This window comes from Panthera onca, chromosome C1 (assembly GCF_046562875.1).
Source record: "Panthera onca isolate mPanOnc1 chromosome C1, mPanOnc1 haplotype 2, whole genome shotgun sequence".
Taxonomy (NCBI): domain Eukaryota; kingdom Metazoa; phylum Chordata; class Mammalia; order Carnivora; family Felidae; genus Panthera; species Panthera onca.
Window position 1 is genome coordinate 156561523 of NC_138346.1, and position 24375 is coordinate 156585897.

Here is a 24375-nt window from a genome sequence, read left to right on the forward strand (position 1 = left end):
GATGTTGACTGCATCTGGCAGCATTGAGGAGTCTGATACAGTGGGGTCAAATTTGATTTGAATGGGTTGAACACGAATATGAAGAAGTGAATGTGAAGTTGTAAAAGGGAGCAAAGAAATGATAGATATGGGGCTGTATGTGCTACCAATTTATTGAATGACTGGAAGTCAGTCATTATTAAGCTTTGATTCCACTTTTACATTTTTCTTTTTTTTGAATTAGCCCACCTTTGACACAGTTTTTTCTTGATTGTGGAGGACTAGCTCGAACAGATAAGAAACCAGCCATTTGTAAAAGTTATCTCAAACTGATGACCGAACTGTGGCATAAAAGCAGGTATGTACTTAATGTATTTATTCTCTTTATTATTATTATTTTTTTAAGTTTATGTGTTTTGAGGGAGAGAAAGCACATGGGGAGGGGCAGAGCAAGAGAGAGAGAGAATCCCAAGCAGACTCCGTGCTGTCAGGTTGGAGCCTGACGTGGGGCTTGAATCCACTTAACCGTGAGACCATGACCTGAGCTGAAATCAAGAGCCAGACGCTTAACCGACTGAGCCACCCAGGTGCTCCTCTTTATTATGTTTTTAAATGAATATCAAATATTAAAAGGATATAGGTGCACATATATAGAGCTGAAAAAAGGTAAATTTGAGACAAGTTCATTTTACAGTATGTTCTGTTTCAAACTGAACATCCAAATGAAGTATCTGGACTGCAGATAAGTCGAAATGCTAAAGCTGCTATTACTGACACTTGAATTTTAATGCAGGAGTAGACATTCTCACAACGCTAAAATCAGACCATAAATACTTAGGTGAATGTTCATTTTTCTTGCTTATGTTTATTTCCTGTAAAGTGTAGCATTAGAAGAATAATTGTTCAATGTAATATTTTACTAATTTTGTTTTAGAATTATTCAGAAAATTGTGTTTACCATTAGTCCTAACTGCTCAACCTTATCTGTAAAGAAAACAATCATAAAGCTTTTTTTTTCAAAACCTCACAAGACTTTTGAGATCTTGATTTGTAATGTAAAAATTTCAGTATTTAAAGTTTTAACATTCCCCTATTCCTAAGTGCCTCAGTTTTCTTTGAGATATTTTACCCCCTACTAAGCATCTCTTAAGTCAAACAAAAATTTGTTACTATTTTGATTTAACATGCTGGGAAAAGAAAATGGCTTTTCTTTTTTTTTTTTTTTAAATTGAAGTGTAATTGATACACATTGTTATCTTAGTTTCAAGTATATAACATTTTTTTTAAACGTTCATTTATTTACAGGTACCTGGGTGATTCAGTCTGTTAAGTGTCCAACTTTGGCTCAGGTCATGGTCTCACATCTCACAGTTCGTGAGTTCGAGCCCCATGTCAGGTTCTGAGCTGACAGCTCAGAGACTGGAGCCTGCTTTGGAATCTGTGTCTCCCTGTCTCTCTGCCCCTCTTCCGCTCATGCTCTCTCTCTCAAAAAAATAAACATTAAAAAAAATTTAAACTTTCATTTATTCATTTTGAGAGTGAGAGAGGGCATGCGTGTGGGCGGGGGGGGGGGGGGGCGCGGGGTGGCCAGGGGCAGACAGGGAGAGATAGAGAATATCCCAAGTAGGCTCTGCACTATGAGCGTGGAGCCCAACATGGGGCTTGAACCCCCAAACAGTGAGATCATGACCTGAGCCGAAACCAAGAGTCAGACACTCAGCCAACCTAGCCACCCAGGTGCCCTTCAAGTATGTGACATATTGACTGGGCAATTCTATACATTACTTAATGCTCACTATGATAAGTGTAGTCACCATTGTCACCATACAATGTTATTAGAATATTATTGACTATATTCTCTATGCTTGACTTTTCACTTTGTGACTTACGTATTTTATAACTTGAAGTTTGAACCTCTTAATCTCCTTTATCTATTTCGCTCATCCTCTTCACACACCTAACCTCTGGAAACCACAAGTTTGTTCTCTGTGTTTAAGAGCCTTTTTTTTTTTTTTTTTTTTTTTTTTTTTTTTTTGCTTGTTTTGTCCATTTGTTTCTTAGATTCTACATATAAGTGAAATCATTCGGTATTTGTCTTTCTCTGACTTATTTCACTTAGCATAATAAACTTGAGGACCGTTCATGTTGTCACAGATGGCAAGATCTTACTCTTTTTTATGGCTGAGCAAATATTCCATTGTATATATACCATCTTGATCCATTCATCTGTGGATGGACACTTAGGTTGCTTCCATATCTTGGCTATGGTAAATAATGCTGCAGTAAACATAGGGGTGCCTATATATTTTTGGATTAGTGTTTTTATTTTCTTTGGGTAAATACCCAGTAGTGGGACTGCTGAGTCATATGTTATTTCTGTTTTTAATTTTTTGAGGAGTCTTTATGCTGTTTTCCAGAGTGGCTGTACCAATTTACTCTCCCACCAATAGTGCACTTGGGTTCCCTCTTCTCCACATCTTTGCCGACACTTGTTATTTCTTGTCTTTTTGATACTAGCCATTCTGATTAGTCCTCTGCCCATCTTTTAGATTTTTTTTTTTTTTTTTTTGGTGTTGAATTGTATAATGTCTTTATATATTTTGGATATTAACACTTATCTGATAGATCATTTGCAAATATCTTCCCCCATTTATGAGGCTGCTTTTTTTGTTGTTGTTGATGATTTCCTTTGCTGTGTGTAAGCTTTTTACTTTAGTCCCAATAGTTTATTTTTCTTTGGTTTCCTTTGCCTGAGGAGAAATATCCCTAAATATGTTGCTAAGGGTGATGTCTAAGAGATTATTGCCTGTATTTTCTTTCAGGCATTTCATTGTTTCAGGTCTAACATTTAGGTCTTTAATCCATTTTGAGTTTATTTTCATGTAAAAAAAAGAGTATGATTTTAATGAGTTCCTTGGGGCTATGAACATTAAAGAGCCAGAATCCTCCATTGTCATTTATCCCTATTGAGTGTTATCCAGTGCTGCTACAGACTCTATAGCTAGAATTAACCCTTAACTGCTGTTTTTTAAGCTTCTTTGCCCTGAATATGTATTTTAAACTTAAAATTCCTGAAAGTTTATCAGACTTCAGAAGTGTCAGTACAGAATTCTAAAAGTGGTTAAATATCTGGGGCACCTGGGTGGCTCAGTTGGTTAAGTGTCTGACTTTTTAAAAAAAAATTTTTTTTAATGTTTATTTATCTTTGAGAGAGACAGAGACAGAATGTGAGTGCGTTAGGGGCAGAGAGAGACGAAGACACAGAATCCGAAGCAGGCTCCAGGCTCTGAGCTGTCAGCACAGAGCCCGACGCAGGGCTCAAACTCACGAGCTGTGAGATCATGACCTGAGCTGAAGTTGGACGCTCAACCAACTGAGCCACCCAGGCACCCCTAAGTGTCTGACTCTTGATCTCAGCTCACGTCTTGATCTCAGGGTGGTGAGTTCAAGCTCTGCATTTTGCTCTGCATTGGGCGTGAAGTCTACTTAAAAAGAAATTAAAATCTTATTTATGTCAATTACACTCAAGTAAAAAAACCAGAATTCAAAAATTTAGATAATGTACTAGGTATATTTATCTTAATTATCCCAGGAATTTAAAATAATTAGAATTTTGTTTTAAGTAATTGTAATTGTTTTTGAAAAATAGAGCATGATCATTTCATTAGGGTCGAGAGCTATAAAATATATCTTAATTGTCTTAAGTATATCTTAATATAAAGCTATTCTGGTGAGCCTATGAAACATAACACTGGGCAATTTTTAATGACTTTGTGAAACACATTAACAACTTGAATTATTTTTTTTTAACTTTTTAAAAAATATTTATTTTGAGAGAGAGAGAGACAGAGCACAAGGAAGAGAGGGGCAGAGAGAGAGGGAAACACAGAATCCGAAGCAGGCTCCAGGCTCTGAGCTGTCAGCACAGAGCCTGACGCGGGCTCAAACCCACAAACTGCGAGATCATGACCTGAGCCGAAGTCGGACGCTCAACTGATTGAACCACTCAAGTGCCCCTACAGCTTGAATTCTTGATTGTTACTTACTAAAATAAAAAGTAAAAATTTTAGATTTCATTCATCACAGATTTCTCATTAAAAATGTTATCTTCCTCAGGCCAGGATCCGTTGTTCCTACTACTCTGTTTCAAGGAATTAAGACAGTAAATCCAACATTTCGGGGGTATTCTCAGCAGGTAAGTCTTCATTCTTTTTCATTCACAATCTTAATGTTTAATAAGTTTGAAAAATGCCATTATGCATTATGCTTTTATGGAGCCTTTTGTATTTCTTCCTTTATAATTTATTTGTCCGTTGTCTTGGGTCATCCTTTCTTGTGTGTTTATTTACTGACAATAATAGCCTATTGTCATTTTTTTGCTTATATTTTTCCACCTTTCTCATAATTTTATGTTTTTCTAGAAATTGTTAAATTTTGGAGTGCATAAATACGTCTCTATTCTAATGCTTTTAGCTTCAAAAAGTTACACATATAGAGATAAATTTTCACCTATATTTTATGCTTTAATTTTTAAAATATTTAATTCTTCTCTGCATCTGTCATTTATTTTGTGTTACAGTGCAAATTTCATTTTTTTTTCACAAATAGCTAACTAATTGTACCAGACTACAGATTTGAAAGAATTTTCTTTTCTGATTTTAGAAATTTCTTCTTTTTTAGTTTTTATGCTTACATTAATATTTTATAGGGTTTGTTTCTGGGCTTTCTGATTCATTGCATTGATCTATGTTTTGTTGAAGTGGTACCAATGGCAGTTTCAATTATTGTAACTTTATATATTCCTTTGATATTAACACCTAACCCTTGCATATTTTTCTTTTTCAAAATAATACCTGTTCCCTGTTAATTTTTTCTGGTGCGCAGACACCAGAGACTGATTTCTTAGATGTGAGTTGGTCTATAAATTTATAAATTTGTATTTTCTTTCTTTCTTTTCTTTTTTTAAATTGAAGTATAGTTGACACATAATGTTACATTTGTTTCAGATGTACAGCATAGGGATTCCACAATTTTATACATCATGCTATGCTTGCCACAAGTATAGCTACTATGTAGCTATTATTTATCACCATATGACACTATTAGGATACCACTAGTAATATTCCCTTGCTGTACCTTTCATCCCTGTGACTTACTCATTATGTAACTGGAAGCCTGTGCTTCTCACTTTCCTTCACCCATTTTGCACATCTCTGTACCCACAAATTTTCAAAAAGCATTCCAGGTTGATTAAGGATTTTTCTTTGAGATGTAGTACAAGATTGGAAAGCTTTAATTTTAAGCCAAACTGATAAAATATTTGAATTTTAGGACATCTCTGAATTCTAATTGTCATATGAGACAAATCCAGTTGTGTTTTTATAAATGCCTCTTCATTTTTAAAAAATAGCAGCAGTACTAAAAGCTGACCTCCAGATCATCTTCAGTTTTTAAATTACTTTTGTTTTATTTATATAATTATTTAGAACTCAGTGCTTCCTATTACTTCTTCAGGGCCTTATGTTCTACTAACTGGTGTTTCCTCAGTATAACACTACACCTTTATAAATCAGTTGATAAGCACATTTTGTATATTTTTTCTTAAGTTTCTACATACACATATTTTTAATGAAGTGGTAATATGTGTTGTTTATATATTAGGATGCTCAAGAATTCCTTCGGTGTTTAATGGATTTGCTTCATGAAGAATTAAAAGAACAGGTCATGGAGGTTGAGGAGGATCCTCAAACTATAACGACTGAGGAGACCATGGAAGAGGACAAGAGCCAGTCAGATGTAGATTTTCAGTCCTGTGAATCTTGTAGCAGCAGTGATAAAGCAGAAAATGAAAATGGCTCTAAAGGCTTTTCTGAAGATAATAATGAAACAACAATGTTAATTCAGGATGATGAGAACAATTCAGAAATGTCAAAAGATTGGCAAAAAGAGAAGATGTGCAATAAGATTAATAAAGTAAATTCTGAAGGAGAGTTAGATAAAGACAGAGACTCTGTGTCTGAAGCAGTTGACTTGAACAACCAGGAAACTGTCAAAGTGCAAATCCACAGCAGAGCTTCAGGTGACAATTTAATAATTGGAAAATGATAGTGTTTCATTTGTAGACAATGTGTACAAGATAGCATATTTGTATTTATTTGTATTATGTTTGTAATTTCACTGTTTTCTGATTTTTGGAGAGAAAATTAGCATGGCCTGTGAGTGAAATCAGACATATTTCTAGTTTACATGTTAATGTTCCCAGTCTGTATTTAGCATAAGAAATGAAATAGACTGATTAGCTTAATATTTTATGTGCAGGATATGATCAAGTTTGAAGAAAGCAGGAATAAAATAGTTGTTACTTTTGGGCTAAGTAGTAGAGTTTAGCAATATTTGCATGTAGAATATTAAGTTAATGTCATTTTATGTGGATTCTGTTAAGATCCTGGGGAAAAAGCAAAATAACTCAAATTACAATTCTGTAATCTTACACACTTTTAGATTTAGACTACTGTCATTGGAATACTATCAGCTATGAAATATTTGGCATATATTTTGATATAGCAGTTTAACTATAATGAATCCTGTTATGATAGATTATTACCAGAATACTAGTGTTTTTTTGTTTTTTTGTTTTTTTTTTGAAAAGAGCAAGTGGCCAGATGAAAGATAATTAGGTTAGATTGCTTTGCATTTTACCTTTATTTCTTCAAAAGTTAATTTATCTTGGCCTAGTGTGATACTTAATTTTCCAAAGCACGTTAAAAACCATCAGAAGTGTAAGTTCTTTGATCTTAAAATAAGTGGCAGACAAGTAACATAAAAAAGTTTATCTTTTGTAATTTGAAAAGAATAAAACTAGTAAACAATTTATTTAGGTATTGAATGAGCCCAAAATTTCTTCTTGAGGAAAAGGATATTTCCTTGAACACAGGAATAGTAGTGGTTCACCTGTGTGTGGTGCATATTGGTGTTCTAGTCAGGGAAGTCAGGAAAGCATTTTAGGCTCCTTAGTTACAGTGGCCTTATTTTAGAAGTTTAGATGCTTTTGGAAGTTGTTTGGTCAGTAAATATTGAAAGACAGCCTAGGCTTCCGTAGACTGCTGTTCAGCCCACCCTTGTCAAAAGCCTGATTAAGGGACTTAGTGGTTCTTTATTGCTCCGTAGCAGGCTTTTTCTTATACATGGTGACTAATTGATGAGCTAGATCAGGGATCTGAGCTTTTACATTTTACAAAGACCTGATTAAAAAATGTGACAAAGACTGTATATAGGATGCAAAACCTGAAAGACTTATTATCAAGTTTTTTACAGGAAACATTTGCCAATCCCTGACCTTGATAATACTAACTTTATTCCCTGACCTTGATAATACTAACTTTATTCCCTTCAGAGAGGGTGAGTGAGTCTCCTACTCTTTCTCCCTCTAATATTATGCAGTCTTCATTTAGTCATGGTTGGAATCGTGAGAAATGCTTATGTGAAAATAATAAAGGTGACTTACTTTGCGTTATCTGGAAAAATCTCTGAAGTCATTCAGTTTCAGGGTCCTTATGAACAGTTCTTTTTTCTTCAGATACTTATTGAGCACAATCCCTTGCCCTGAAATCTGTATTGTATATATATACTAGGACTCCAACAGCACAACTGTCAAGATAGTGGTCATGAAGTTTTTATTTTCTTGATTCATAATTCATTCTAAAAAAGGTTCTTTTCTGATAAAGGGATGTATTTCCTTTTATCACAGTAAGAATAAAATAATTTATGATTCTGCCTAAGTTTCTTCTTAGATTTTGATTATTATGTTAGTTTGAGAAGATAATCTTTTTCTCCTACAGTTTCAAAGCTTTTTAAAAACTATCATAAATACTAAAAAATACTAAATTAGAACAAATACAATTCCCTTTGGCTTTATGTTACCACTGCTCACTTCCTAAATTGCTAGCGCAGTAATGTGTTACAAACATTATTTGGATTCCTAGGTGGAAAATCACTGTTATTTTGCTTAGCAAGAACTTTGTCTATCAAATATTTCACTTGACATTTATTAATGGGAATTGTGTTTAAAATCTCAAATGAAGAAACCTTTAAATTAATTAATATTATTTGATAAGTGGGATAATTTTACTATTTAAGGTAATAATACAAATTTTAAATATTACAGAATATATTACTGATGTCCATTTGAATGACCTGTCTACATCACAGATCCTCCCATCAAATGAAGGTGTTAATCCACGTTTATCAGCAAGCCCTCCTAAATCAGGCAATTTGTGGCCAGGATTGGCACCCACACACAAAAAAGGTAGAAGTTTCAGTTATTCAGGTTCCTTTGTTTTGATAATTTAAAGTGTTAATTATGAAATATTTAGTACTTTAAAATTGACAGCATAATTTTATATAACCATGATTTGAAATTTTTGTGTGTGTGTGGCACAAATTTACATACAGTAGAATTCACTCTTTTGGTGTAGAGTTCTGGATTTTAACACACGCATAGATTTTTGTTACCACCACACAAACAGAATATAGAACAGTTCCAACACCCCCAAGGAATCCCCTCATAACTACCCTTTGTAATTAGATCATCCCCCTACCCCTCCCTAAACCCTAGGCCTTTGATCTGTTCTCTATTGCTATTGTTTTGCCTTTCCCAGAATGTCATATAAATAGAATCATATAGTACATAGTTTTTTGAAACAGGCTTATTTCACTTATTGTAATGCATTTGAGATACAGTCACATTGCATGTCTAAATAGTTATTTTTATTACTGAGTAGTTATTTCATTGTGTGATTATACTGCTGTTCATTCATTTTCACTTTGAAGAACATTTGAATTATTTGCAGTTTTTGGCAGTTGTGGATAATGCTGCAATAAACATTCGTGTACAGGTTTCTGTGTGAATATAAGTTTTCATTTGTCTAGAGTAAACACCCAGAAATGAGGTTATTGGGTTTTATGTTAGTTTCATACTTAATGTTGTATGAAATTGTTTTCCAGTTTAGCTGTATTATTTTGCATTCCCACTAGGCTATGTATGAGAATTCCAGTATTACAAAATGTAAAACTCTAAAACTCTTAGGAAAAAACATAGGAAGGAGAAAGTCTTCATGACCTTTTGTTGGACAATAGTTTTTTTAAGACATCAAAAGCAATATCCATAAAAGAAGGGACGCCTGGGTGGCTCAGTCAGTTAAATGTCTGACTTTGGCTCAGGTCATGATCTCATTGTTCATGGGTTTGAGCCCCATATGGGCTCTCGGTTGACAGCTCAGAACCTGGAGCCTGCTTCGGATTCTGGATCTCCCTCTCTCTGCCCTTCCCCACTTGTGCATGCTCTCTCTCTCTCTCTCAAAAATAAGTAAACATTAAAAAAAAAAAAGCACAAAGAAGACAAAGTTTTAAAAAAATCCATAACAGAAACAATTAAAAATTTTCTTGGCAAAAGACACTATTAAGAGATTGAAAAGATAAGATTGGGAGAAAATGCTTGTAAATCAGGAAGCTCACAAAGGATCTGTTCAGAATGTGTATACATATATATATATATATATATATATATATATATATATATAAAATTCTCAAAACTTAGTTATAAAATCCCTTTTTCTTTTTCTTTTTTTAAATTTTTTTTTTAACGTTTATTTATTTTTGAGACAGAGAGAGACAGAGCATGAATGGGGGAGGGGCAGAGAGAGAGGGAGACAGAATCGGAAGCAGGCTCCAGGCTCTGAGCCATCAGCACAGAGCCCGACCCTGGGCTCGAACTCACGGACTGCGAGATCGTGACCCGGGCTGAAGTCGGATGCTTAACCGACTGAGCCACCCAGACGCCCCATAAAGTCCCTTTTTCAAATAATACCTTATTGGATGCAAAAACAAGGAAAAGCAAAACTATTCTGATTGAAGTCAAGCTGGAGAGACTGAACCTCTCTTCTATTTCATCTTGGCTTCTTTTGGGATTTTTAAAAAAAGTTTATATATTTATTTTGAGAGATCATGAGTGGGGAAGGGGCAGAGAGAAAGGGAGAGACAAAGTCCCAAGCAGGCTCTACACTGTTAGTGCAGAACCTGAAGTGGGGCTTGAACTCCTGAACTGTGAGATCATGACCTAAGCCGAAATCTAGAGGCAGATGCTTAACTGACTGAGCCACCCAGGCGTCCTTGGGATTTTTTTTTTAAAGTAATTCTCTTGAATGGTACTTTGACAAGTTACTTTAGGATAGTAAATTTTACTGTTAAGGATTCCAGAGAAACTGGTAAAGGAACTACCTTTTAAAAGAATGTTCTTCACTTGTTTTTCAATCCTAGCTCAATCTGCATCATCTCCAAAGAGGAAAAAACAGCATAAGAAATACCGAAGTGTTATTTCAGACATATTTGACGGAACAATTATTAGTTCAGTGCAGTGTCTGACTTGTGACAGGGTGAGTATGAGGGAATTATAATATGCAGGGAATTTCTGTCAAATGGTCTTAAAAAAAAAACCTGACAAATGGGATGAAAAGTTTAATTTTTTCTCCTTGCTACTTATGGTTATACATGTATTTCTTATGTTTACATCAGCATAAATTGATTCTAGGAGTAGAATTTATTTTTTGGAAGTAGTAGCAACATCAGTTTGAAAGGATGGGTCTTGACCTGTCATTGGACAGGCATGCATTAGCAAGAATTAACTCTGTTGTTCATCTCTGGTCACATGGAAAGGTGATATGTTGCTCAGCAACAATAAATGGTAACACATGCATATCCTCCCAAGGTTGATAAAATTCATATGCTGGGAAACTGTTGCTGTTCACAGGCACAAGGCTGTGAGTGTATCTTCTACATTTGGTGGTATGGCTTATAAATATTTTCTTTTGTTAAGATTACGGCTCAGATAATACAGGTAGTGTCAGATTCATGCATAAGAGCATAAGTTAAAATCATGAGTTCTTTAATCTTCCCTAAATCTATGAGTTTCTTTGAGCTTTTCTTAAGAGTGGTTTTGTTTCAGTGTAGTAATGAATTAAGGAATATAAAATGACTTATTAAAAAAACCCTCAAAAGTAAGTTTTCAGCTATTGTGGTAGGATCTTAAGTCAAATCTAAGAGCTACATCATTTTAATGTAGGCTGTTTGGGTACCAAATATTTTTTTTTTTTTATTTTTTAATGTTTATTTATTTTTGAGAGAGAAAGAGCATGGGCAGGGGAGGAAGAGAGAGGGGGACAGAATCTGAAACAGGCTCTAGGCTCTGAGCTGTCAGCACAGAGCCTGATGTGGCACTTGAACTCACAAATGTGACATCATGACCTGAGCCGAAGTCGGACGCTCAGCTGACTGAGCCACCTAGGTGCCCCTGGGTACCAAATATTTAAATGGGATTATCTTGAATTGTTTTCAGCTTTTTAAAAGTTACATGCCAAGTTTTACATCTTTTTAAAAACCATCATGAGACGTCATTTCCAAAAACAAATGCAGTAATAGTTCTTACGAGTTTGGAGCTCAAGCTACTGTGGCTGGATGTACTTTTCTATGCCACAGTGTCCTTGATTAATGGGAATGTTAGTAGTAACTTCATAAGATTTATGTGAAGATTAAATTTAGAACAGCACCTGGTACAGAGCAAGTGTTTTTGCCATTGCTATTACTGTTACTGATATTTTGGGGGTTTTTTGCTTATAAATTGCTTTGCAGTCTAAGATTTGTTCTCATAAATGTGTTGGATTATTTTCATCCCATTTTAAACACGAAACAATTTTAGGTGTCTGTAACCCTCGAGACCTTTCAAGATCTGTCCTTGCCAATTCCTGGCAAGGAAGACCTTGCTAAGCTGCATTCATCCAGTCACCCAACTTCTATAGTCAAAGCAGGATCATGTGGCGAAGCATATGCTCCACAAGGGTGGATAGCTTTTTTCATGGAATATGTGAAGAGGTATGTATGCATTTTCCTTGTACTATTTGAATGTTATAGCTGCTGTTTCTGCTGTACTGGCAGAACACTTCCTTTTTTTTTTTCTTCTATCAATAATGTTTCAGGTTTGTTGTCTCATGTGTTCCTAGCTGGTTTTGGGGTCCAGTAGTAACCTTGCAAGATTGTCTTGCTGCCTTCTTTGCCAGAGATGAACTAAAAGGTAAGAAATATGAAATAGTCTTCAACTATGGCTAAATTGTTTTGAGTGATCTAAAATACTAGTGGGACTAAATATAAAATGTGTTTATAAAAGCTAAGTTTTAAGGTGGCTTAAACAGTACTTGCCCATATATATCATCATCATAGTTGCCAGTATCTACCATGGCAATATAAATATAAATAACATAAATCATATCCTGAAATGATTGATACAAATTCCTGTAGTATAAGACAATATGGTGAGGGATTCAAAGAAGGGAATTCAACCCATATAAATGTTGTATATCAGGAGTACTCTGAATTCCTCCATAATATTTAAGATTTTCCACTGTTTTTGTGGGTTCAGCACCTTGCTGGAATATATAACAGGCAGTCAGTAAAGTCAGGAAAGGGTATTTTTTTGAGATAGGCCTTCAAGGTTGAAAAGAGAGAGAGGAGAGGGTATTTTAGGCAAGGTAAACATCATGAATTGATTCTTGAGCAGAGACTAAAAAATGTGAGCTTTGTGTTACTGTGCTGCAAAATCAGCATACGGCAAAGTCAAAGAATTGCAGAACCAAAAAAAAAATACAGTAACTTACTTTTATTTTGAGAGGAATGACCAGATCTGTTCTATTTCCAGGTGACAATATGTACAGTTGTGAAAAATGCAAAAAGTAAGTGTCATTGATAGTGCTTTGAATCGCATATTTTGTATTATAAATGATATTTTTCTTGGTCACTTGAATTAGGTATGTGGAGTTAATTTTGCACCTTATTTAGAAAAATAAAGGCTAATAAGCTTTGTTCTAGTAAAAATAGAGAGACTGGCTCTTCTGTAAAACAAATTTGAGGTAAAAGTTTAACAAATTTAATAGGCTTATCTAAGATGTGAAAGTTTGTATGTATTTTGAGATATAAAATAAGTATATAATTTTGCATAAAACATCTTCTAAATATGGTATAAAACATATATTATGATGTATAATACACATTTTCATTATATGAGTTTGCCATCATAAATAGGGCAATATTCTCTTCTGGATGAACAGGCTAGATTCAGGATGTCAAAGTGACTATAAAGGCACATAGTTTCAAATCTGTATAAAATTCAGAAAGGTTATACCAACTTTGATGTTACCTGTTGTATGATGGCAGAATAGAAAGTTAAGAAAACTATGGTATTGTTTCTTTACATCTACTACTAGCTGCCTTTTAAAAGTCTTATAATAAACTCAAGCTTTTAAGCCTATGTGGTGCAAAGTTAGAAAAGAAAAGTAATTGGAGGATTGAAGGCAGATATGTTTGTGTGAACTGAGAAATTTGTCTGAATCTCTGTAAGAGAAAAATAATGGGATCCTAATAAGAACTAGAACCTTCATAATAACAAACATCTTACTGTTTAGCAATAACTCCAGGGAAGTGTTGATCTGTAGCTATTGGTTTTCGTCATGCCAAAAAGGAATGGTATGTTGTTTGGTCAGTAAGGATTAAAAGCTGTTTTATACTTTCTAGAAAAACATACACCTCTTATGAATTGGGAAGTATTTATTAGTTTGTCTCCTTGAAGCTGTAGCTAATAGATGAAGAGGGATTTGGCCTGGAGGGGCAACTTTCCTTGAAAAGCAACATGAACTAGGAAAAAGATACTAGTGAAGGTGGAAAAGAACCTTGCATCTGCCCCAAATCCAAAGTAGATACCTGTCAAGTATATATTAATACTCATTAATACTAACCACCCTTTAATTTAAGTTATTTGTTTCTACATTTAAGAGTAAAGATTCTATTGCCAGAGTGGGATTGGAAAGTGGGAAAAACGGGTGAGGAGGATCAAAAGGTATAAGTTTCCAGTTATAAATTAAGTCATGGAGATATAATGTGCACCATAGCAACTATAGTTTATAATACTGTATTTCATATTTGAAATTTTCTAAGACAGTAGATCTTGAAAGTTTTCATTCATCACAAGAAAAAAAATTTTGTGACTATATATGGTGACACATGATGTGAACTAAAATTACTATAGTGATCATTTTGCAAAGTATACAAATATTGAATCATTATATTGTACATTTGAAACTAATTCAGTGTTATCTGTTGAGTATACCTCAATTAAAAATAATAATAAAATTTGGGGCGCCTGGGTGGCTCAGTCGGTTGGGCGGCTGACTTCGGCTCAGGTCATGATCTTGCGGTCCGTGAGTTCGAGCCCCGCATCAGGCTCTGTGCTGACGGCTCAGAGCCTGGAACCTGTTTTGGATTCTGTGTCTCCCTCTCTCTGACCCTCCCCCGTTCATGCTGTGTCTCTCTCTGTCTCAAAAATAAACGTTAAAAAAAATTAAAAAAATAATAATAATAAAATTTAAGTAATAAAGGTTATAATATATTGACCAATATATAATATATTGGCCAATATAATATATTGGGATTTTATTTTACTCATTTTTACTTGATATCTGGATGTTATAAAGGCATAGCCAGGCCATAGACAGTAGCACATTTGTTTAAAAAAGTAGTTTTCAGGAGGTGCCTGGGTGGCTCAGTCAGTTAAGCGTCTGACTTCGGCTTAGGTCATGATATCATGGTTTGTGGTTTTGAGCCCCACATGGCTGTTAGCTCAGAGTCTGCTTTGGATCCTCTGTCTCCCCCTCTCTGCCTGTCCCTAATGTGTGTGCATGTTCTTTTTCTCTCAAAAATAAACAAATGTAAAAAAATAATAATAATTTTCAGGGTACCTGGGTTGGCTTAGCATCCGACTCTTGATTTTGGCTCAGGTCATGATCTCACAGTTTGTGAGATCTAGTCCTGGAGCCTGCTTGGGATTCTCTCTCTTGTTCTCTCTCTCTCTGTCCCTCCCCCTGCTGTCTCTCTTTCTCTCTCAGTAAATAAACATAAATTTTTTTTTTCCTCAAAGAACTAACTCCCTGAATTATTATTACTGATAGCTTAAATATTTTTTTTTTAATTAAGAGACTCCAATGTTTCATTAGTATTTTTTTTTTCTTCATTTTTCTCTTCTCTTTTTTTTCCTCTCCTGTTCTGAATGATAGCCTTGTTGTCATTAGTATGTATTTTTAAATGGGTAGCATATAATTCAGTAGTGAGCATATTTTGTCCCTATGTTTTCTAAAATATTTTGCTGTATATTTACAAATACTTTGGGGCACCTGGGTGGCTTAGTCGGTTAAGTGTCCGATCTCACATTTTGTGAGTGAGCCCTGCGTCCTGCTTCAGATTCTGTGTCTCCCTCTCTCTGCCCCTCTCCTGCTTGTGCTCTGTCTCTTTTTCTCTCAGAAATAAACATTAAAAAAAAAATTAAAAATACTTTGTAGATTCATATGGGAAACAGGTTTACTTAAATTTGTTTTTTTTTTTTCCTCTTTCCAGATTAAGGAATGGAGTAAAGTTTTGTAAAGTACAAAAATTTCCTGAGGTATGGGCTTTATTAGAATTAAGTTCATTTTGTGTTACAGGAACGTAAAACATTAACATAATACAGTGTAGCATGGTTGAAGAACGGAGTGGTTCTATTGACCAATTGTTATGTTCATATACCCTATTAGGATTATTCATTTTTAAAATACTGACTTATGGGGCACCTGGGTGGCTCAGTCGGTTAAGCAGCTGACTCTTGATTTCAGCTCAGGTTGTGATTTTATGGTTCATGGGATGGAGCCTCATGTCGGGCTCTGCACTGACAGCACAGAGCCTGCTTGGGATTCTCTCTCTCCTCTGCCCCTCTTCTGCTTGCTTTTACTGCATTCTCTCTCAAAATAAAATAAACTTAAAAAAAATACTCAGTTACATACCAACTAAGTGCCCTTATCTGTAAAACTGTGTTGAACACAGTTTAATCAGACAGTATAGGATTTTGCAGGTATAATATAAAATTAGAAAAGCCAGCAGGTTTGAACTTAGGAAGTACCAGGTTTCACCATTTCCATATTCTGATGTGTTTAGAATCAGGTTATCATCATTGTAGGGTGATGTGTAACCTTGACACTTAATTCAATACCTATATTTAATAGATTCCTTTATTAGTATATAAAACAATAGAATTTTAAATAATCTTATCTTTCTCTTAGATTTTATGCATCCATCTTAAAAGATTCAGACATGAACTTATGTTTTCCACCAAAATCAGTACCCATGTTTCATTTCCACTGGAAGGTCTGGATCTTCAGCCATTTCTTGCAAAAGATAGTCCAGTTCAGATTGTTACCTATGATCTTCTGTCAGTCATTTGTCATCATGGAACTGCAAGTAGTAAGTATATAGGTTTGACATATGTCTAGATCAGGGGGAAAAAAAGTAACGGTCTGCACTGATCTGTTAAATAAGACCTGATTAAATAAAAGAAATGTAAAAATAGATTTTTATTTTTTAGTTTTATTTTAATTTGGTTGTTATAAACAGGTCTGAAAATTTTAGGTAATTGAATAATTTTGCTATGAAGTTTTGAATACTAGAAATATTTTGTATAAAGCTTAATATTAAGGACTTTAATATGATCATTTTTGGGGGGCACCAGGGTGGCTCATCTGGCTCTTGATTTCAGCTCAGGTTATGATCACAGTTCGTGAGATCAAGCCTCACGCTGGGCTCTGTGCTAATAGCACAGAGCCTGCTTGAGATTCATATTCTCTCTCTCTCTCTCTCTCTCTCTCTCTCTCCCCCCCTCCCCCTCTCTCCCTCTCCCCCTCTCCCCCTCTCCCCCTCTCCCCCTCTCCCCCTCTCTCCCTCTCCCTCTCCCTCTCTCCCTCTCCCCCTCCCTCTCTCCCTCTCCCCCCTTGCCTTGCTTCTGCACTTTCTCTTTCTCTCAAAATAAATAAATAAAAAGATTATATTTTTCACTTTTTTTAAGATTACATTTTTGTCCTTATTTTCATTTCCTCAGGTGGTGATGGTGAGGATACATACTGGAAAAAATATAGATACATAGTTCTTGCTATATCTCTGTCTCTGCTAGGAACTGAGGATTCAAAAAGTACTTTAATTCTTGTGTTAATCTTGTATTGCTGAAATTATTTAAATTTTTTCAACTCAAATTCAGGTGGACACTATATTGCCTACTGCCGAAACAATTTAAATAATCTCTGGTATGAATTTGATGATCAGAGTGTCACTGAAGTTTCAGAATCTACTGTACAAAATGCAGAAGCTTATGTTCTTTTCTATAGGTAAGGAAGTAACTCTCATGGATAGATTATTTTGACAAATATGAAAGAACATCTCACTTTGGGGTTTTTACTTCTAAGACTTTCAAGATGTATTGCTGAGTAAAGATTAGAAATTGTTTTTTTCTAATTTCATTTTGTAAGTAAAGTGAAAGGTTGCATGCAAAATGATCTTTTGTTAAGAAAATGTTAAATCATTTAGTTGAAAGGTAAATGAATATATTTTGTTTTAGAAAGATTGGTTTTAATAAATTAGTCTCTGACAGTAGGAGTTAAGTACCAGATTTTCTCCTAAAATAGCTAATAAAGGAGGTATTACTATAAAAATAGATCTTTGGTATTTTTCAGTATCTTGTAAAAAGATTACTAACTACTGAAAGAAGAAAGTAGATGAACTATTTAGGTTGATTTTATTAGCAAACATTTGAACGCCAGCTGTATACCAGTGGTTATGTAGATACCAGTAGTTCTGATACAGTGGTGCCCATTAGGGGTATATAATGTAGTTGGGGCTAGGGGTGGGGTGATACAAAATATATTTCTGTTGTATAATTCCCAAGCCTAATAAGATTCATAGTATTACTGTGTGTGCTAAGTCTAATAAGGAAGACGAAAAATCCATCAACTGATCGGATGGAGGAAAATGCATATTAAGTTTAATGAATCATTGTCCTTAATAGGAAGAGCAGTGAAGAGGCACAAAAAGAGAGACGAAGGATATCAAATTTATTGAACATAATGGAACCAAGTCTCCTTCAGTTTTACATTTCTCGACAGTGGCTAAATAAATTTAAGACTTTTGCTGAACCTGGCCCTATTTCAAATAATGATTTTCTCTGTATTCACGGAGGTAAGAAATCCTGAATTGGAAAGTAATGGTAGATGTTTGCCCTTAAATAATTTACAGATTAAGAAAGAGCCAAGAGTTTTCCTCTTCGACTTATTTTCCATTTCTTTATCTGCATCCAACTTAAATCTGTTTAATTCTCTAGTTTTAGAAATTGGCATTTTCGGGGCGCCTGGGTGGCGCAGTCGGTTAAGCGACCGACTTCAGCCAGGTCACGATCTCACGATCTCGCGGTCTGTGAGTTCGAGCCCCGCGTCAGGCTCTGGGCTGATGGCTCGGAGCCTGGAGCCTGTTTCCGATTCTGTGTCTCCCTCTCTCTCTGCCCCTCCCCCGTTCATGCTCTGTCTCTCTCTGTCCCAAAAATAAAAAAAAAAAAAAAAAAAAAAAAAAAAGAAATTGGCATTTTCTTCTATTTATAGGCAGTCTGTAGCCTGTTCATAGGAGAGATATTTATTGAGAACCTGTTCCAAACCCTGTGCTAGACCCTGAGAATACCAAAGACACTGTTTGTTTTCTAATTTCATAGTAGAGACAGATCCATACACAGCCAGTTATAGTACAGTGAGCACTTCTATTACACATTATTCTTCTCTGCTGAGAGGCATTCAGCTACCCCTTGTATCCATGATTTTTACCCTTTTGCCTAAATTAATAGCTGGCTCTTTTCCTAAGTATGGACATGTCCTTGGAATTTAACAAAAAAGCCTTGTATAGTTATTTGCTAAATATAACTTATGCCTTTGTGACTGGCTATGTTAGTGTTTGTTCTCATGATAAATAACATGTTAGTGTGATACCTTGATTAAATTTCATGGTTGAAGACTCAATATTCTTATTAGTTAACTATTTTTGCAGTGAAACCACAAGAGATAGTAGGAATGTCCCGTAGTGAATATAGAAACCTAAACCTTGAAATGTTTCTGTATGTGAATTTATCTCTTATTATTTCCCTACTTGAAGTACTAACATAAGGCTCTTCTAGTTCTGAATCCCCCCATAAGCTTTTTATGGTATTTATCTGTGACTGCCTTTTATTATAGTTAGTTATATAAGTGCCTCATGTCTTTTGCTGGCTCAAGCTCCATGAAGGAAAGAGTGTCTCTTATTTTCCTTTGATTTCCCCCAATACACAGTCAATGCTTGGTAAGGATTTACATAAATTACTTGAAGATGTTGGTTACCTGATTTTTCTCTAACTACTTCAAGAAGTAGGTTCATTTTTAGGAATGTAGTCACCAGAAATACTTAATTTTTAAGAATACCGATTGAAAAATGCCAGTGATTAATCAGTTTAAAAATGAGTTTAACCTTTAAAAGTTGTATAAAGGAATTTAAGAATGAAACACACCCATCTAAACTTTTTTAGGCGTTCCTCCACGAAAAGCTGGTTATATTGAAGACCTGGTTTTGATGCTGCCTCAGAACATTTGGGATAACCTGTATAGCAGGTTTGTTTTTTTAAATCAGACAATATGGTATTATGAAAATCAGTTGGTGAAACTTGTTAAAAGGGGATTGTATTGTTTCACATATGCTCCTTATGCTTTATGTCGCTTATGTAGAAAATTCTCTTTTTTCCTGTCATTATTCACTCTGAAGTGAACAGGAAGACTTCATAGTTAACGTGGCCCAAGTCTAGATAATTAATTCTGATTTTTATGTTCTAATTATCTGTATCTGTAGAAATATATGGGTGATATTTAAGTCTGAGATTTTAAAGTTTTAAATTTTGTTTTAAAACATTTCATGTATAATTTCCTTACTGTGTTTTCCATAGTTAAATATTGAAAATATGGGGTACCTGGGTGGCTCAGTCATTTGAGCATTGTACTCTTGATTTTGGCTTTGGTCATGATCTCACAGTTCATGAGTTTAAGCCCTACCTTGGGCTCTGTGCTGACAGTCTGGAACCTGCTTAAGGTTCTCTCTCTCTCTCTCTCTCTCTCTCTCTCTCTCCCTCTCCCTCTCCCTCTCCCTCTCCCTCTCCCTCTCCCTCTCCCTCTCCCTCTCCCTCTCCCTCCCTCTCCCTCTCCCTCCCTCTCCCTCTCCCTCCCTCTCCCTCTCCCTCCCTCCCTCCCTCCCTCCCTGCCTCCCTCCTTCCCTCCCTCCCTCTCTCCCTCTCTTCCTCCCTCCCTCCCTCCCTCCTGCCCGCCCGCCCCTCCCTTGCTTGTGCACTGTTTCTCTGTTGAAAATAAATAAACATTAGAAAAAGTTAAAAATAAAAAAAAAGATTCTCTCTCTCTCTCCCTTTGCCCCTCCTGCTCTTGTGTGCACACACACTCGCTCTCAAAAATATATATATATATTGAAAATAATTTATTCCATGAATTCTTACTTAGAAGCCAGGGAAAGCCTCTTTCTGATTAAAACTTAAGACTATGGCTGCATTAACATGTTGTATTGTAATTTTTTGAAAGCCACCTCTTTTACTTTGTATTGTTACCTCTAGTGTATTTGGTAGCAGAAGTAGCTGTAAGGGAAAGTTAAAATATAAAGCAGGTTACTTAATACATTGATAGTCATCCTGATAAACATAAAATCAAGTTGTTATAATTACTTGATTTTTACGTTAGTTTAATTATGACTGAGAATTTTTTTGTGGCGGTTGATTCTTTACTAGGGATTTAGCCTAGTAAAGATTTCCTAGAACATGAACTTTCTTTAACATTATCATAATTATTAAATTCTTCTTGCTTTAGGTATGGAGGAGGACCAGCTGTCAACCATCTGTACATTTGTCACACTTGTCAAATTGAGGCAGAAAAAATTGAAAAAAGAAGAAAAACTGAACTGGAAATTTTTATTCGGGTAAAAGTTATGCTTTTCAAGGTGTAAATGTGATTTAGGATAAAGATCACTGACAATTAGCAGAATCATGATGTTAATGAAATGATTAGATGAAGGAGTTGTAGGTGTTCAGGGTGTGTAACAGCCAGAGACCTCCAACAAGTCATTAAAATTCTAGTGAGTTAAGGTCTCCTTTTGTGGGGTTTTGTTTTCATGGATTGGTAAAAGATTTTGTTGTACAGATTGGTACTTGCAAGAAGTCTCCTTATTGAAATGGTAAATTACAGGTTTCTTTTAGTGTTTTTCTGGAAGTATCTACCCAGACTGGATTCTCTACTTCCATCTTTTTGTGAAATATAGTATTGTTTTGTGGGACTGTCTATTCTTTCAAATATACTCCTCAAAATGAGTATATTAAGAAGCATTCCTTGATTGCAGGCAACAATATGAAGGTCATTACAGAATCAGTAGGAAGAGCTAAACAACCAGGTTTTTGTTTGCTTGTGTGTTTTTTTTAATAATCTATTTGATTTTTTTAAGGAAGTTTAAACTGTATCTGTGCAGTTTTCACAGACTTACCAATACAGCAGAATTAGCCTTTGATGATTTGAAAGTAAATTGGATTATCTACCTTTTGAAAAGGATCAACATGCAAGTAAATTAAAAACCATTTTAATTTAAAATTTAAAAATGGGGAGAGGTGGGCGATACAGGGATATATATATATAGGTTGTGGTTATGGAATGAATAAGTCAGGAAGGAATGTAGTCAATGCTACCGTAAGAGCGATGGATCAAGATAGGTGGTAGCTACACTGGTCGTGAATACAGTATAATGTGTAAACATGGAATCACTATGTTGTACACCTGAAGCTAATGTAACATTATGTGTCAGCTATACTCAGAATCATTTAATGTGTATATGCTGACTGAATGACCCATCCATATGCAAATTCAGGGTTTTTCTGTGTGCTTAGAGCTGTTTGATGGTCTTAGGCTCTGAAGTTTTAAAATACTATAGTGGTTGAGGAAAAAAGACATATTTAAACATGCACTAATGATATGCACTAATTCAGAGAGGCAAAATGAAGTAATTCATAGGTAATTAAGTAAGTAAAGAGGAGAAACTGTTGTAGTATCACTGGTTAATTATAGCAGATTACCAGTCTAGATGATGATGATGATGATGATTTTATATACACTGCTAGGTTTTATGGGGGTGCCTGAATGGCTCAGTCAGTTGAGCATCTGATTCTTGGTTTCAGCTCAGGTCATGATCTCACAATTCATGAGTTGGAGCCCCACGTTCGGCTCCATGCTGGCAGCATGGCGCCTGCTTGGGATTCATTCTCATTCATTCTCTCTCTCTCTCTCTTCCCCCCTCTCCCCTCACCCCCCCTCTCTTTTCTGCCCCTCCCCTGCACACATGCTTTCTGTCTTTCAAAATAAATAAGTAAACACTAAAAAAAATAAACAACCAGGATTTATGGACAAGGACTAGTACAGTTCCATTTATCTAGGTAACAATAAGTAAGTATCTTCAAAGTACTGTTGTCAGTAGCACAGTTCCAACTTTTTATTTATGGTCCAAAGTCCTAGTAGAGAATCCTAGTAGAGTTTTAGTCACCTGAGAACCATGTGCATTGATAATCCTACTAAGACTATATTGATGGAGGGATGGGTTATTTTTTAAAAGAAAATTGAGATTCTTTCAGTAAAAAAGGAGAGGAAGTTGTTAAATAGACAAGAGATGGGGGTACCTGGGTGGCTCAGTTGGTTCGTGGGATTGAGCCCCATGTCGGGCTCTGTGCTGACAGCTTGGACCCTGTTGAGGATTCTTTCTCACCCTTTCTCCCTGCCCCTCCCCTGCTTGTTATCTCTCTAAATAAATAAATAAACATTAAAAGACAAGACATGAACAGTATGTTCCATGTTATGGCTGCCCAGCACATGTTCACACATCATACACATGTATACATACTTGCTTTTCTTCATGGATTTAGAGTTTTTTGTGTGTGCCCTTGCCTAAAGTAAAGAAATTTTCACACACACGCAGGAAGATAATATAGGTATCAATTTGTGTATTGTGCTTAGGCCTCATTTGTTTCCTAAATTTAAAGAGGCAAGTTATAGTTGAATATTTAAAATAGTTCACTCCAGGGCTCCTGGGTGGCTCAGTTGGTTGGGCATCTGACTTAGGCTCAGGTCATGATCTCGCAGTTCACGAGTTCGAGCCCTGTTTTGGACTCTGAGCCTGCTTTGGATTCTGTGTCTCCCTGTCTCTCTGCCCCTTCCCTGCTCATGCTCTGTCTCTCTCAGAAATAAATAAACACACACACACACACACACAAATAAAATAGTTCATTCCATGAATGCTTGAATAAATGGTTAATGACTGTATCCATTAGGGTTGGGGGAACAGAAGTTATTGTAAGTATTTTGAATATAATAGGAATATAGGCGAAGAAATACTTAAACAACTACTGAAAGGACTAGGCAGTGAAGGTCAAGAAGACCATTTATGGCGTTTGGACCATAAATAAAAAGTTGGAACTGTGCTACTGACAACAGTACTTTGAAGATACTTACTTATTGCTACCTAGACTTATTGCTGACTCTTAAGGTATCTAGAAGTGGGATAGGCTGCCGTGCTAGAGGTAGGAGAGGTGGCCTGTGGGGGTTTCAGAGCCCAAACAGGTTAAGGAGAGCTTCTTGTGTGGACCCAGTCAAGAGGGTTGGAGCCCAGGTAAGTTGAAAATGGATACCCATGTTGGCTGGGGGTTGGGGTGCCGTGGGTGATAGGATTGAGGGATGGATTCCATATGTAGAATTGATCAAATAATAAGTATAGTGAGAGCCACATTTCTCATTGTCAGATAAGAGTTACAGGTATGGAAAGGGAGAAAACTAAAATGGACCGTGTTACTAGATTGGACTTATAGGTATCTTTGTGAACTCATGGTGATACATATATACACACATACATACAGAGGTACAAATGTGTGTACGTGTACGCATGTATAGAAGCAGATGGATGTGTATATATGTTAATTCCCTACCTTTGTCACTGAAAGGGCCTGGGAGCAATGCTAATTCCAATAGGATTGAAAATACCTAGCTTTCATCAGGTCCTGGCCTCTTAACATCTTTCTTCACTAAAAGGTACCAGCCTTCCTTAGAGAAGTGGCTGGTTCATATCAATGTTAATTTCCAACTTTTAGTCATTTCTGTTGCGTAGGAAAATGTCCTTGTGTGTATGAAATGTACACCAAGATGTTTGGAGGAAAGGAACATCTGCTTAGCAGCTTACTCTCCATGATCTAAGTAAAGGAAATTTCTTTGTGTCATATTGGAGTTTTCCTGTAAGTTAGATTGTTTCCAAGTTAAAAAATTTAAAATTGTGCAGTCCCTGGAAATTATCTCAACTGTTTGCCACTGGTAATTCTCAGAATAATGCTCAGAAATCTATTAAACTTGATAACCTGTT

General features: G+C 35.6%; 1 protein-coding gene across 4 annotated transcripts in view; it reads left to right on the forward strand.

Moving 5' to 3' along the window:
- Positions 1-24375, forward strand: part of USP33 (ubiquitin specific peptidase 33) — a 63202-nt gene that overhangs the window by 29102 nt on the left and 9725 nt on the right. For 3 of the 4 annotated variants that reach the window (XM_060625826.3, XM_060625824.3, XM_060625827.3), the window contains 14 exons: positions 224-337; positions 4096-4174; positions 5641-6058; positions 8144-8284; positions 10294-10409; positions 11729-11901; positions 12006-12100; positions 12722-12755; positions 15466-15511; positions 16164-16344; positions 17132-17258; positions 17936-18105; positions 19469-19550; positions 20802-20910. In XM_060625826.3, the coding sequence (XP_060481809.3) occupies positions 224-337; positions 4096-4174; positions 5641-6058; positions 8144-8284; positions 10294-10409; positions 11729-11901; positions 12006-12100; positions 12722-12755; positions 15466-15511; positions 16164-16344; positions 17132-17258; positions 17936-18105; positions 19469-19550; positions 20802-20910 (1885 nt within the window). The remainder of the gene's footprint in view (positions 1-223; positions 338-4095; positions 4175-5640; positions 6059-8143; positions 8285-10293; positions 10410-11728; positions 11902-12005; positions 12101-12721; positions 12756-15465; positions 15512-16163; positions 16345-17131; positions 17259-17935; positions 18106-19468; positions 19551-20801; positions 20911-24375) is intronic. The other variant, XM_060625828.3, reaches the window with a different exon arrangement.